The 15,771-nt window shown below is 42.9% G+C and overlaps 1 protein-coding gene across 3 annotated transcripts in view; it reads left to right on the top strand.

The window, feature by feature from the left end:
• Positions 1 to 12,250, top strand: part of Piezo2 (piezo type mechanosensitive ion channel component 2) — a 360,353-nt gene extending 348,103 nt beyond the window's left edge. For all 3 annotated transcript variants that reach the window (XM_051163421.1, XM_051163420.1, XM_051163419.1), the window contains 7 exons: positions 2,223 to 2,411; positions 2,855 to 2,947; positions 4,181 to 4,353; positions 6,256 to 6,384; positions 8,440 to 8,519; positions 11,108 to 11,291; positions 11,945 to 12,250. In XM_051163421.1, the coding sequence (XP_051019378.1) occupies positions 2,223 to 2,411; positions 2,855 to 2,947; positions 4,181 to 4,353; positions 6,256 to 6,384; positions 8,440 to 8,519; positions 11,108 to 11,291; positions 11,945 to 12,197 (1,101 nt within the window). In that variant the 3' untranslated portion in view covers positions 12,198 to 12,250. The remainder of the gene's footprint in view (positions 1 to 2,222; positions 2,412 to 2,854; positions 2,948 to 4,180; positions 4,354 to 6,255; positions 6,385 to 8,439; positions 8,520 to 11,107; positions 11,292 to 11,944) is intronic.
• The last annotated feature ends 3,521 nt before the right edge of the window (positions 12,251 to 15,771 follow it).

The raw sequence follows: 15,771 nt of genomic DNA, 5'->3' as shown, positions 1-15,771 counted from the left end.
TAACCAAGAACTTACGACAAGTCAACTCAAAAAGAAGAAAGGTTAACTTGCAGTTTACAGTTCTGGAGATACAGTATTTTTCACAGACCCCACACATCCTCCCATACTGTAGATACTCATGACACCTAACAATGTGTGAATGTTCTACAAATAAAGATCAGGTTGTATTCTTGAGTGAGCTACAACAAAGACAGTGTGAATCCCTCAATTTCCCCTTTAATATATGCAATCTGACATTGGCTGGATCCACAGCGGTGGTGCCTGTAGAGAGGATGATGGCCTTATGTCATCCTCAGAGAAGCCCAGGCTTCCCCTACTGATGGCCCCATATCCCATTGGAAGCCGGGATATAAGCCTGGAGAGCCCTTGAAGATGAGGCTGAGAGTCCCCTCTCATTTATATCCACCACATTCTCCTTCTATGGCAGCCTAGATTCCAGTCCATATGGGTAAGTCAATGTGGCTGGAACATGCTGTATGGCCAGAGCTCAGCTATAGCATGCAAAGCCCCCAAGTCATGGGTCTGATGCTTTCCTGGGGAAAGAGACTCACCAGGAGAAAGGGAGACCTTTCTGAATGAGCCTTAGTGGAAAGTGTGAGTTGCCTGGCGGGGTGGGGGCATGCATCCTAAGTCCCCTGGCCCTGTCTCCTCTTCGCAGATCTCACAGGGATCTGTTTACTGGATACTTTTCAAGCCTTGGCGAGCCTTCGGTGTCTGACAACTCCTGCCTGTTTCTTCATGGTCTAACTCCTTCTCACCCTCAAATGTCAAATCTGAGAGTTCTTTCCCACAGTTCTTCCCTGGCTCCAGATTTGGTCCACACCACACTAGGCCCTTCCAAACCCTCTGAACAGCACATTGAACCCAAGCGCCTCTTTATTTCTCTCTGATGGAAGCTCTGTGATAAGATCATTATAACGCATTCTGTGAAGCAAGAACAAATTCCTGAAAGACCAAGCTTTGCCATGAGCTTATGAGTGTAACTGCTCGCTCCTGTGCCAACTTTACAATGGGTCCTGTGTGGCCACTTCCCACCATGCCGTGGGAAGCTAATTAGATATATAACAGGAATAGCACTCTTGCTTTCTAGTCTTTCAACAGTAAAGCACTGAGCTACCTAGGAAGGGGTGAGAAAGTAACCCAGCACAGAGAGTTGGCAGCCTCCTTGAAATGTCTTCTCTGGAGTCTGCCAAGGAATGCAGATGTAAGGGGGCCACCTCTGGTAATAGACTTCTTCCTGGCAAAGTTCCCAGGTGGTACAGGACACCAGATAGAGGGACAATGAAAACACAAGAGACCCAGCTGGCTGGAGTTCATAGTAGACCAAATCTCAAGATAGCCCATTACTACATCATCTTCTAGATGGGGTCCTTCGAGGCTCTAATTGCCTCCTTGTGCTCACTATGGTGACTGATACTCAATGTGAGTATCGGAGGGGACAAACCAAACCTAGAAGTAACTCCACAGAGGAGAAAAGCCGGGAAGGAGTAACAAGCAAGAACACATATGGACCCCTGGAACAATTTTAACTTCTCAGGCAAAGCCACTTCATCCCACTTCCCTGACACACTTTGGGAAGACTTAATGAGCCCGTGGTGAGGCCAGCAAGCCTGAGCACTGTGCTGGCCCTTGTCCTGCCATATTCAGCCTTCCTCTCCTCCCACCAGCTACGCCCAGCATTCAGTGGCCACAGAGAGAGCCACACTGGCCACATGGATGTTAAGAACCTGAACAACAGGGTCTTTTTTTTTTTTTTTTTAGCATCACTATCACATTGAGTTTAAAGGGTGCCTTTCTATCCTCCAGGCCCAGACAGGGATTAGTTAGAAGGCACACATCTTGACTATTTGGGGAATTAAAATATCTTTTTTTCCCCTGGCATGACTCCTTGAAACCAGGAGGTTGGTTTAGCAAGGCCTCTCATCTGTGGCTGCTCAAGCTCATCCCTGGCGAAGGTACACAATGACTTTGAAATGTCCTGTTGGTCCCCAGTAGCACCAGGTTGGAGATATGTCTCTAGCTTTGCTGCAGCTTGACACCTGGATGCCAACGCTGGGATAAGGTTTCTTCCCATGTCAGAGGCAGCAGAGAGGAATCCGCACTAAGTCTTCCTCCAGTTCCGATGCTATGAGGGAAGCACTCACCCTTGACTGGCCCCGCCTTCAACCCCCCCCCCCTTCTCTCAAGCACCTGATGAGCCATTCTACATCCTTGTGTTGCAGAGATACCCTCAGCCCAGGGGCCAGAAGAAGAAGAAAGCTGTGAAATATGGCATGGGAGGCATGATCATCGTCTTACTCATTTGCATCGTCTGGTTTCCTCTGCTCTTCATGTCTTTGATCAAATCTGTCGCAGGGGTGATTAACCAGCCCCTGGATGTGTCAGTTACAATCACCTTGGGAGGGTATCAGGTAATCTAGTTCCCCAACCCAACCTCACCCCACCCCAATGTTCTGGAACCTTTCCTAATGCAGTATTTGTACACGAGAGCCCTGACTGGGATGGGTAGTTATGGCTCCCAACGTCAGAGTTTTATCTAAATGCAGTGGTCAGTTCAGTGATCAGCAGACACGGGATATATATGAAGGAAAGTTTGGAAAACTGGTGAGAGGGCAGGTCTGTTGATGAGGCTGCAAAATGACCTGGGTTTGATCTCCGACACTGCAGATAACTAACAACAACAAGAATAATAGTGGTGTGTTGGTTTTGAGCACAGAACTAATAATCAGTGCAAAAAGAGATCTCTGGGGACAACTGCCTCATTCATGACTATGTAAATGTTTCAATTTTAACCCAAATGCAAGGAAGTAAGTACCAAGTGATGCTGACTGTGCCGTGTGCCTTTCTTTTCCAGCCTATCTTCACAATGAGCGCCCAGCAAAGCCAGCTGAAAGTTATGGACAGTCAAGCATATAAGGGATTCCTTGGTCCTTTCCATACCGACTCTGTGAGTAAATGTGTGCCAAACTCCCTGAGGACCATCCCTTGCTAGTTGCCACATGGCTGGATGATTTGCTCTGCCTCTGGTGGTGAGCAGACCAATTTTTCTAGAATCATCCGGGCATAGCACCTTGGCTGGCTACCAGCTGCTCTGATAGCATAAGAAGTATCAATGATAGCAAACACAAGTTTAATTTGGTACATTTTAATGAAAGTTCAGCGATGTTTTACTCATTTAAACACATGCATAATGTTTTTAAACTGTGGTGATATTGATCTTTGATTCCTGCCTGTTCTTGGGAACTTTGAATTAAGAAGTTCACTCAAAATATGGGAAAGCAACAGTTGGGTGCCTGCTTAAGAGAACATTGTTTTTGAAAACAGAAATGGAAGTGATTTGAGTGTTAAAAAAAAAAAAAAAAGATTCGTGACAGAAATTAGACCAAAATATATTACATGAGTCAGATTGACATTGGTTCTCCCAACAGTCATGTTGAAAGCAATGGCTTGCACTTCTGATCATATTTATACTACAAACTTTCCCGTCTGAGGTGAAGATTTCCCAAGCACTTTCTTTTGTAATAAAACTGTCTTTAAGAATCCTAAAAGTTATATGACAATTCTCAAGTAAAATGTAGATTGAAAAAAGAATTATAATATTATATATTTAAAAATGTTAAACCAAAAGGAATGTGTCCCTGACTATATAAGACAAAGGCAGTATGCTGGTGGTAGGATTGTCCCTGATATTTTTCATCTCACTATAGTTTACATTCTTATGATATAATACCATAATTTTCATCATAAAAACAGTTTCAAAAATGATAGTTTTAATTTATGGAAAGCAACCAAGCAGAAACAGATGTTTCAGTTTAAAGTCCTCATCAGTTGTCCATACCAGCAAATAACCATGGCTCTCAGCATGCTTTAAGACATGGCCTCGGTGGATACATCCTTCCTCCTGCGTGTGAAGAAGCAATGCTTCCTTAGCTCGTGGTTTTCTTGGCAATGGGGGAACGTGATATGAATTATAAGGTTCTTTTTATTAATTGGTAAGAGTGGTTGACTATCTGTTGGGCATGTGATTGGTGTGGCACTGGGAACCCAACACCTTGGGTACCATGTAACCATTCATTCCTGGGGGACCTCTTTGTAAAATCAGTTAAATGAAAAAGCAATTCCTTCCTTCGTGAGCATTATGATAGAACTCATTTACATGTGCGTGTTTGTGTGCATTCAGGGTGCTATGCAATTTCTGGAAAACTATGAAAGAGAAGACATAACAGTAGCAGAACTGGAAGGAAACTCAAATTCTTTGTGGACCATCAGCCCTCCCAGTAAGCAGAAAATGATACAAGAGCTCACCGACCCCAATAATTGCTTCTCAGTTGTTTTTTCATGGAGTATTCAGAGGTAGTTACTGTATTTCCGTGCATCCTTCCCTCTCTCTAATCTTACCTCAGGCTGGGGGAGCAAACAGAAGCACCGTTTGACATGGTCCTTGCACTCAGCCACTTTCTTTTGCTGCTAACGTTCACATTTTATTTATGGAATATGGCTTTTCTAGGAATCATTAACCAGAGTAAGAGTGTCTTAGTTCTTTTAATTTTTTAAGGGGGGGGGGCAACAATGAATTTTGTTAGCAAGACAGAAAGTAGGGAGAACGGGAAGCACAGTTTAAAAAATAAATAGTACAGCTAAGAGGTCCATACGGTGTCATAGAGAACTGCCGTGTTGGAAAGCTCGGATTCCCACCCGCACCCCTGCTCCAATAGAGAAGCCCTGGCAGGTCTGTTCTATGCGTGAGAGATTTGAAGGTGTCTTAGCAGTCCCAGAATCAGGAAAGCCAGAGTAGGTCCCACCCCCACCCCACCAGAGCCAAGCTGGAGCCCATGTCCTGACTTTGCCTTTGTTTGGATAAACTAAGTATGTCTTACCAGAAGTTCTTGCACCCAGACAGCTCACCCAGTGTGTCAGTCCAGTGCATTTGAGGATCTCAGCATGACACAATGTGGTTATTTAGTTTTCGTTGTCAGCCTGGAGGGCCAGAACCTCTGGAGGCCCACCTGCGTACTCACTTGAAACCATAACTTGAACTTCCTGGCATTTTTCAACCTGTAATTGTAGCACACAGAAGGCTGAGACAGGAGACTCTCAGCAAGCTGGAGGGTAGCCTCAGCAACACAGCTAGGCCTGGGCCTCAGAGTGAGACCTTGTATTGAAAAACTAAACCAAAATGAAGCAATCAGACATGTTCAGAGGAAATCTTAGAATATAAAATAAACTCAGGAGAAAATTGGGAAATGCCATTTCTATAAGGTCGTTCAGAATGCTTTTTGTAATCTCATTTTCTCCTTAATGTTTCCAATCCCTCAATTCCAGTTTGTACCAGTGGCCATAAACTTGGCTTTCTATCCTTTGCTTTGAAGAGCCACCAATCCATAACAAGAAGAAAAATAACTTCTGATTAAGCACTGGTTTTGTTTGTATTTATTTTAATTTATATATTCACTTTACATCCCAATTGTAGCCCCCTCCCTCCTCTCCTCCCCGTCTCTCCTTCCCACCATCTTCCCCCTCCCCCTCCCCTTGTCCTCAGAAAATGGGAGTCTCTCCAACCCATCCCAGAACAACAAGTCTTATTAGGACTGAGCTCATCCTCATGCACTGAGGCCCGGCAAGGCACACCCTCATTTAGGGCAAAGTGATTGAAAGCAGGCAACAGAGTCCATGTCATAGACAGCATCCACTCAACTTACTATGGGACCCACATGAAGATCAAACTGCCCATCGGTTACATACGTGCAGTGGGCCTATGTCCAGTCTTGGGTTGGTGCTTCCATTTCTGTAAGGCCCCATGGGTCTATGTTAGCTGACTCTGCTGGTCTTCTTAAATAAAGCATTCTTGTCCCCTCCTGGTCCTTCTATCCTTCCCTCCCACTCTTCCACAGGATTCCCTGAGCTCTGCCTAATGTTTAGCACTATTTTTAAACACTGGTTCTATGGAGACTGACATCATTGGTTTCACATAAGAATGTCTCTGAAATTTCTATGAGCTCTCACCATGATAGCTGCTGCTTGGCCAGCAGGTCTTAATCCTTCTATTTTGTCTCATGGGGTTGTAGTCTCCCTTGGTCTTACCACTTAGGCTGTTTAAGATGGTAAAGATGGAGGTAGGGAGGCTGGGAAGGTTGACATTGAAAAATCTGGACTTCCTGAAAACTTGGTGAGATACAAAAGTGAGTCAAGTGTCTATGAATCTCTCTTCCAGGCTTTAGAAAAATCACTAACTTTTTTTTTCTCTTTCCTTCAAAGAAACATGACTCTGGGTGCAAAAGCAGAAATAGCAACGGATAAGCTTTCTTTTCATCTTGCAAATGCAACACGAAATAGCATAGCTAAGATGATTGCTGGCAATGATACAGAAAGCTCAAACACGCCAGTGTAAGTTGTGGTACCCTGTGAATACAGCCTTCATCAGAATGTGAAGCCATCACAAAATGTCCCTGTAGAGACTCATAAAGTAATCCAGCTTCTTTGAGAATGCAAGGGAACCCTAATTGACAGGCCCCATTTTACTAGAATAAAGACAATTCATCTCAGTCCCGGGACTCTTTCTCCACTTGCCCTGCAGTTATGTTATATATGTTATTAATGACACTTAGTGTGGGGCTAGCTCCAAGGATACTCTCCATCCATGGTGAAGTGCTGTCCTGCTGTCCTTCCACCATGAGGCACATTATTCTCCCACTCTCAGTGACCAATGCCCACTGCAAGGCAGCTCTCTCCATCAGTCCTTGGGCCCCATTCTCCATGCACTGGGTGTCACTTGCTGATCCCCCCTGTAGGTGTTGGTTCTCCTGGATGTACCTGTCCATCATCTCATGAGCCAGTATTGCTGCAGTCCCCTTCCCAAAGGTCACTGCTTTAAAGGGGTAGAGCAAGGGCTTCTCTTAAATGATCCAGGCTTTCATTCTTTCTTCTTCCTTCTTTCCTTTCTCCTCCTCCTCCTCCTCTTCCCTTCTCCTCTTTCTCTTCTTCTTTCCCAAGACAGGGTTCTTCTGTGTAGCCTTGGCTGTCCTGGATTCACTTTGTAGACCAGGCTGGCCTCAAACTCACAGTGATCCACCTGCCGCTGCCTCTCCCTGAGTGCTGGGATTACCTGAGTGTACCACCACACCCAGCTGATCCAGGCTTTCCAGCATCATGTTTGCCACCTGGTCTAAGTGCCCAGTGAGGCCATTCACCTTCCAAGGAAGGAAACAGGCTGGAGATTACCTCCTAGATTGCCACCAGGGTTGAAGCCTGCCTTTCACTGCCTCTGTCCCCCAGCCTAGAGAGGACTGACCTCATCTCTGAGTAACAAACGTTCCTACCCAATTTATCACCAAAAGACAGAGATAGACCCCCTGCCTCTTCCTCCTAGGACTCTTGTCCCAGGTTAGCTGAATGTCAGACTGGCTGAATGGGGTAGGAAGACAGTCGGGAGGACAACGGGTAACAGAAAATTTGTAGAGGGAAGAACATGCCACGTAGTTGCTGTTGAAGAAGGACACGGGATAATTAAGAACAAGTAGAGGGAAAGTCACAGACCCAAAACTGATAAGACTGTCCCACATGTCCACTGGCAATTTCCCCAGCTTCTCACTCCAGCCTGGCATGGCCTCCTGCTTTGAACATGGAGGACAGTCATGTGGATACTTAGCCGCTTGACTTCCTGAACCCCTGATGTTCAGGAGCTCTTAAAGATCATCAGTGCTCCATGCCCACCATTTCCAGATGAGAACATTTTTGTCAAGTGACCCCTATGATACAAACAAAACGTAGGGTTCAGGTTGGGTGCTTTGCTCACACACTTGCTCTTCACCAGATCAACAATACAATCTTCCTGACTCTAGGTATTTTTGAAATACAAAATAATAATAATAATAATAATAATAATAATAATAATAATAATAATAATAATAATAATAATAATAAAAATAAAATCAGAAAATAATTCATCACAAAAAATAACTGTTAAAATATCCTAGCCAGAGCCAAGTGTGGTGGCACAGTCTTGCAATCCTAGCACTCAGGGAGGCAGAGGCAGGAGGATCTCTGTGAGTTTAAGGCCAGCCTGATCTACAGATACAGTCCTGGACAGCCAAGGCTACACAGAGAAACCCTGTCTCAAAAAACAGAAACCAACCAAATAAAATAAAAATCCTAGCTAGAAAAAAAAAGGTTTTTTTAGTAATGAGTCACAAATGTAAGAGAGATCAGCAGCAACTTTCAAGCCACATGTATCAGGAGTTGCATGTATGTCTGGATAGAATGCATGGAATCTCAGCTTTGGTGAACTGTGGTTATAATAAAACCCTAGTAAGATGTTTATACATTATATTATTGTATAAGCACTTTTATCATTATTTGTTATAAGATCAAAATAACAACAAAACCATCCATTTTACGTGTATAAACAACTAAAGTTCATCTTTTTATTTTCTCAATATGCAGGACAATAGAAAAGATCTACCCATACTATGTGAAGGCACCCAGTGATTCAAACTCAAAGCCTATAAAGCAACTTCTACCTGGTAAGAATGAGAAGCCATCTGAAAACTGTGTAAATCTTACTTTTACTCAACTTTAGAAGTCTGTGTTTTAAATATTTATTAAACTTTTTCTAGCTATTGCACCTATGGTATTTTAAGAACCATAAAACCTGTGCCCTCTCTAGACAAGGGGAATCATTAATACACCTGTTAATACCCTGTTCTTCATCTTCTCCTCATTGATCAAAGTCCCTGACTGATCCATACTCATGTTTTATGACTTTGTTTACTTGATTCTCTGAGCAACCAGATTGCTTACAGAGAAGTGCCTCACACATTGGTAAACATGATGGCTTCTCCCAACAAAAACAGCATGAGGCATGCTTCATTGAGCCCCAGGGTCAGTACATCCCAATAGTGTGTTTTAGTGATTGGATTTTCCAGCAAGAGTGATGGAGGGAAGCTCTTGTTTTGGGTGACAGTCATATGCCCCATAACACTTGTCAATCATAGACTAGATACTTGTATAACATTTATGCATAGCAGTACACACCCCTAAACCTGGTTACCAGCAAACAGGTTACACCCAGGTTTATATGACTATGATGTTGGCACAATGACAACTTTGGATCAGGCCATATCCTGTCACCGAATGACTGGATTCTACTTAGAATTGCTTGACTTCATTTCCTGAGGTCCCTAGTCCTTTTGATGATGGTGAAGTACAAGGCAGGAACCCAGTGTGTGTTCATTCACCAACTTGGATGAGGCACTCTGCACCAGGTACCAGGCACCATGGTGGGTCCTGGAGACTGGGCTCCATGATGCTCACATTCAACTGGTGATTAGTGAAGATCTCACATGGCGATGGCCATAGTGAGTTGTGAGGATGAACACAAGGCCACGTCTACCTCTGCATACTATTCTTCATCAACAATAAAGGAGCATGCTTTTGTAAGTAACTTCAAAGTGCATGGGGAAAGTCTGTATTTCTTTTTACAACAGAAATAGTTGTGGAACTGTTTAGCTTGAGACAACAAATAGATCCTTCTGAAATGACTATGTGAGTTTTCAAGCTCCTCTCTGCCAATGTTTCAGCAGATAGCCTCCATACTGATTGACAGGGATGATTAAATCCAGCCCCCTGGATGCTTGACATACCTTACCCCTCCTTGAAAAGCATCTTATATCATAAGACCCTTCCTCCTTCCATGTAGGTTCAAAGAAAACTATGCCCTCTCACCTTTGTTAAGGCCAGTCTCTTCCCATGCCTACTCCCAGCCCTTTTTGTCTTCCATCCTGCAATATCATGGACCTAAACCTAAAACTCACTGGACCCAGGGCAGGATGGTCCTACTTTGAGAACCATAGTTATTACCATCACAGAAGGTCCTAGGTTAATCATATTCTTACTTGACAAGGACTTTGCCCTTACTAATCTTCTGCCATTCATTTTTCTTTGTCCATCCACCCATCTACTCATCCATTTGTCCATTCAACCACCCACCTATCCACACATTTGCCTACTCAACCATCCATCATCTATTTATTTACAGCAAGCCATCCACTTGCCCATACACACATCCATCCAATCACCTACCCATTCACCATCCATTCACCCACATAGCCATCCATCAATCCATTCACCTACTCATCTATCCCATTCATATATTCCTCCATCCAACAGTTAGTCATCCATCCATATACTCTCCATCCAACAGTTAGTCATCCATCCATATATTCTCCATCCAACAGTTGCTTTCCTAGAGTCCTACAACCAAAACTCTTACCATGAAATACAGATGACCCATTTCCCACACTTACAGTATGCATGTTTGTCCCTGCAGATCCAAGGAAGGAATCTTTTAAAAACATGCACTATGGAACTCCAAGCTTTTATTTACCCCGTCTCTTACTCCTCCTTTGCCTTTTCCTCACAAGGGCAACCACTGACCCAAACAATAGGTGTCATACATAGCATTGAAGAACTTCTTGCTATTAGTCTTCCCAGAATCAACATCTCTACCCACCCCCTCCACATACTGGAGCCAGTAAATCTTGGATCTTGTGCCATTTCTTCTTTAAGCAGTTATTGATTCCACCAATCAGAAGTGATTCTCTCCAAGGGACTAAACCTTGACAATGCTGGCCCTATGTTAGTTGCCATATGGCCATAATTGTGTACACAGTCTTTTCCCATTAAAATAAGGAGCATTATCATTTGCCAATTTTGGGACACCTTGACACCTGGAAAAGCGCCTTCCTCTAAGAGAGATGCTTACTAAGTTCTGGCGATACAAATGAATCAATCAGCTGTACCAAAGATTGGTAGTGAGGATCTGGGTGTGGTCTTTTTTCTTGGGGTGATCAGCACAACTCCTTAGGCAGTGGAGCCTCCATCACTCTCTGAGGTTTGGCTGTTTTACACATATGCAACAGTAACAGAACTCTCATCTGAGCAATGCCTAGTGCCCACTTCCTCTCCACTTGCCTCCGTCATGCCGCTGTGTCTTTCACATTCTGAAGTTGTCTACTATATATGTTGACTGGGTTTTGCCATCTGGGAACTTCTGATTTGCACCAAATCCCCAGACTTTTAAGTTGCCTTCGTTTTTATCCTCCTTTTCTAGAAAATAATTTCAAGAATATCACCATCATTTTGTTCAGAGACAACGTCACCAAATCCAATAGTGAGTGGTGGGTTCTCAACCAGACCGGAAGTAGGATATTCAATCAAGGGTCCCAAGCCTTGGAACTGATTGTCTTCAATGACAAAGTCAGCCCCCCGAGTCTGGGCTTCTTGGCTGGCTATGGGTAAGGACTCAAGTAATGATTAACAACTCTTATGTCTGGATGCTGTGGAGTTGGAATAGCAGCCTTTTTCCTCCTAGGAGTTGAGGTGTGGTTTTATGCTTTTAAAAGGTCCAACGCCATTCCTTTCATTTCAGCACAGGGACAAGAGGTCCAAAGACATCAGAACACCTAGTGTGACTCACACACCCCACCTCCCCTGGAGACACCTATGCCCTATGCCTATGTCCTATGCCTTCCTGTCAGGGTATGATTTCATGCAATTGAGTATGATGCTACCAGTGTTTGACTTAGGTTGCTTTCTGGCCCTGAGCAAATGGATCAACTAGACACCACAGTTTTGGACAGACCCAGACCTCACCTTATAGTGCTTAAATACCGCAATCCAATCCAGTCTAATATGCAATACCTGTAACAACACAAGGACAGCAAGTTACACTTTTCAGAATTAACATCATAAAAAGTCTGTCCAGCATTTCATTATTTAAAATAGACCTCACGATAGGATTGCTAAAGGAAAAAGGGCTACTTTGAAAGTAGCATGCAATGCAACTGTGTTTCTACCCAGTGTGCTGTATTTTTTCAAGTATAGCCAACATGTGCTTCTAACCATATTAATTATTGGGGGTGGGGGGGTTCTTTGCTATCTCTTTCAGTATCATGGGATTATATGCATCAGTTGTCCTTGTAATTGGGAAATTTGTTCGTGAGTTCTTCAGTGGAATTTCTCACTCTATCATGTTTGAAGAGCTCCCAAATGTGGATCGAATTTTGAAGTTGTGCACAGATATATTTTTGGTTCGGGAGACAGGTGAACTGGAGCTGGAAGAAGATCTCTATGCCAAATTGATATTCCTGTACAGATCACCAGAAACGATGATCAAGTGGACTAGAGAAAAAACAAATTGATACCTTAACACCTGGACTGCAAATAAAGTTAACATTTGAATTTTTTTTTTTTTTTTTTTTTTTTTTTAAGAAAAAGCACAATATTCTCCTAAGAGCTAAGCATTTGTAATCTGGTGGCAACCATTTCTCTTATGACAGGTGGCTGAAGAAAGGTGATTTTTTTGTTCATGAAAGCTGCCTCACACAAGAAGTCACTGTTGAAGTTCTTCTTCCTCCGACTTCTCTGAAATCAGGGCTCTTCCTTTGCTTTAGAGTTTTTTTCAGTCAACAGTGTCTTGCATTCTTATCGGTTATGTGAAAGGTTCCTGTAGGGTCCCCTCCCTTGGAGAAAGGGGAAAGGCACCTTTGTCTTACTCTCTAGGGACCTCACCTTTCCTGGCATCATGGTCGAAGCGCAACACACAACTCTTCTCATCGCTGGGGAAACTGCTGAGCAGACACCCCGTGAGCCCTCAGCACACTCCAGATGTGCAACAGCAATAGGAGGCAGCAGCACTGCCTGAGTTTCCAGAGGAAAGAGGTGACCCCCGGAACCCAGAAGACGTCGCTGGGAGGACAAGCCTCATTCTAAGCAAAAAGACGCCATTAGTGATGCTCTTACTGCCTTATCTCAACTGAAGACTGGTAGGAAATCTTTCTATTGAACACCAGTGACTTCTCAGGAAAACACACTCAGCAAAGCAAGGACACGGACCCCTGCTTGTGAGGTCAGGTGGTGACCACCCCCAGAATGTCACCCCCCCCAGGTGACCATTCTGCTTCGGATGGCTCCTGTTGCACCGGAAACAGAACGACAGTCACAGCAGTGGTCAGCCCAGCCTGATGGGAACACCATGGCTTTGTGACGCCAGTGACTAAGGCCACAGGGCTCTTCTGCCTCTCCTCACCCTCTCTGCCTCTCTCCACCCTCTCACACGCTTTCTCCCAGTTCCATGATTTAAGCCGTGGTTTTTCCAGTGTATGACATTTTCCTTGCTGTTTTTCAGGCATATAAAGAGTTTACATATTCCAATTCACATTTTTACATCCAAGACGGGTTTTTTAAGTTCCTAATTATGAAAGAAATATGTATATTGAGCTTGGGGAAATTAAAAAAAAAGGCCTTTTCTTAAATTATTATCATTGAAAACACAACCTCTTCATGAAATAGCAATGTAGCATGAAAATTTATGATTGGAATGTAGCTTTCATTCAATATTTAAAATAAGTTTCTGAGAAGAATCATTGAATGGGCTAGAACATGCCAGAAACCACTCCTGTGTACTCTGGGTTCAGGACTGACTTAAAATAAAGCACATCATGCAAAGTCACCTTGAGAGTGCTCTATTTGTGTAAAGTGACTGTTTCCAATATACCATACCATGAATTAAAATAAAAAAGCACTTCTTAATGTCCTTTGTCAAACAGATGCTCTGGATGGACAGTATCAGCAAGGAATAAAGTAATTCACAAAGGAACCATGATAGTTGCTATGGAACTTTTTAAATAGCAAAGCACAAATGCAATCTAGTACCCTCAGGAGACCTTAGTGGTGCACAGCTGTTCTACAACATGCCTCAGCCTGAAGACATAACCACTCCCTGCACGCATAAAACCAAGCCATGGAATGTAAGAATCTATGAAACTTCTTTCAGTGTAAAAGGTGTACTGGCAGTTACACACACACACACACACACACACACACACACACACACACACACACACACACTCAGAGAAGGGATTGCTTCCCAGTTTAAAAACCCATGGTTACCTCAAATTTTTTTACTTTAAAGATATTATGATGTCTTTAATTGTCAAATTGAAGTCAGTTGGGGCCTTTTGCTGGTACTAGCCACTTCATGGAGCTACAAATGCTCTGGTGATCAAAAAGCAGCTTTAACATGCCATTGACTCCTAAGAAACACAAAAATCACAAAGCCCAATAATCTCTCGGGGTTATTGTTATTATTATTTTGCTACAACTTATCCTAAATTTAAATATCAAATTATATTAACAAATTTCACTAAGAGTCGGGGACAATACTGTAAAATAAGTGTCTAATTAATTGTAGGCGAAACCTGATTAGTAACTTACATTCTAATTGTGGCTAATTACAGAACGATACCATTCACATTTACCTCATCTGACCCTGGATGAACCTTCCTTTTGGATGCTATGTTCATTAGTCTTCAGCTTCCCCAGGCAGCAGCCCTTATAGCAGTATGCTAGGACACAAATGACTGGTGCTTTAAAGGCTGAATTAACATACAAGAACTCCCAAAAAGGCATCTGGCTCCTACAGAGCAAAACACACAGCTGAAGGCAGAGAAAATACTGTTGTCCTTATAAAAGATAAGTAAAACAATGTAAATATTCAAGAGGATGTATCCTTGAAGAGAATCAACAAGCAAAACCACATTTGTATAATCTTGGGTTTTATTTTCATAATTGTCTTCCTTCAGAAGTAATCATCTAATTCCATTAACAGCACATTAATATTTTACTCACCAAAAAGCTGGAAAAATATAATGCACAGATTCCATACACAAATGCCATCCTCTGCATATTTACAAATTCAATATATTACATATGTCCTGTTGACTGACATCACTTAGTATGTAACAGCACTAAGCACTAGATGAGCCGGAGCAGATTCATGCACTTTGACTTTCGGAGGGAGGGGGCTAGAGTAATGGGAAACAATTCTCCTTGTTGTAAACACTAAGTTTTCCACTTCTGACTAAGCTCACAGGAACAAAGACTTAATGCAAGTAGAAAAATAAAATGTGTATGTGTGGACAAATGCTCCCTCTGAGACACCACACAGAATCACCCTGGCATAAAAAAAAAAAAATTGCACTCTAAATCCTGCACACTGGTTCCTAATGGAGGTGGAGGAAGGTGTGCAAATGCCTGAACAGCTGTTGTTTAACCCAGGGCAGTGCTGCTCCACAATGCACTCATCATTGTTTGCTTATGGTGTATACAAGCAGAACTGACCCCCGACAAGGTTTAATTGAATAATCTGGGCCATAAACAGTCTAAAGTAGCATTTGAATACTGCCAAATCTATTTTAAAAGTCTGCTAATTCACTCAAATAAGAACCAATGTTTCTGGTTGGATCTAAATTTAAAGGTAAATACAACATTGACGCTGTCTTTAAAATAGCAATGTTCTTTTAAAATAAAAATTCCAAATACAGTTTTATTCATGATCTCAATGCAATTAGAGAGAATAAACTGGTGACCCAAAGAACTATGCAGGGAACCCAGGGGACCGCATAAAACCCACACTAGTGTTGTGTATCAGACCTGCAGTCTGCGAGAGGACTGTCCAGTGACATCCACCCTCTCAAGCACAGCCGGCAGAAGATGCTAGTTGCCTTAAGCCCTCCCAGAACACTGGGATGAGTACCATAATGAGGCTTTTCCTAGATTTTAGAAATCTAGCAAAACTAGGCATCCTTTATTCAAATAAGTTATGGTATAAAGAGACAGCAGTAAACGGTGGTGACAGAACTATTCTGGTCAGTACCACTGTCCAGTGCACCTGCTGCTGCCTGCAACCTCTTGGTTCACAAATTATGAGCTGGG

The sequence above is a fragment of the Acomys russatus genome, chromosome 20 (assembly GCF_903995435.1).
Source record: "Acomys russatus chromosome 20, mAcoRus1.1, whole genome shotgun sequence".
Classification (NCBI taxonomy): domain Eukaryota; kingdom Metazoa; phylum Chordata; class Mammalia; order Rodentia; family Muridae; genus Acomys; species Acomys russatus.
The sequence above is the reverse complement of the archived record's forward strand: the minus strand, read 5'-3'. Positions and strand labels throughout refer to the sequence as shown.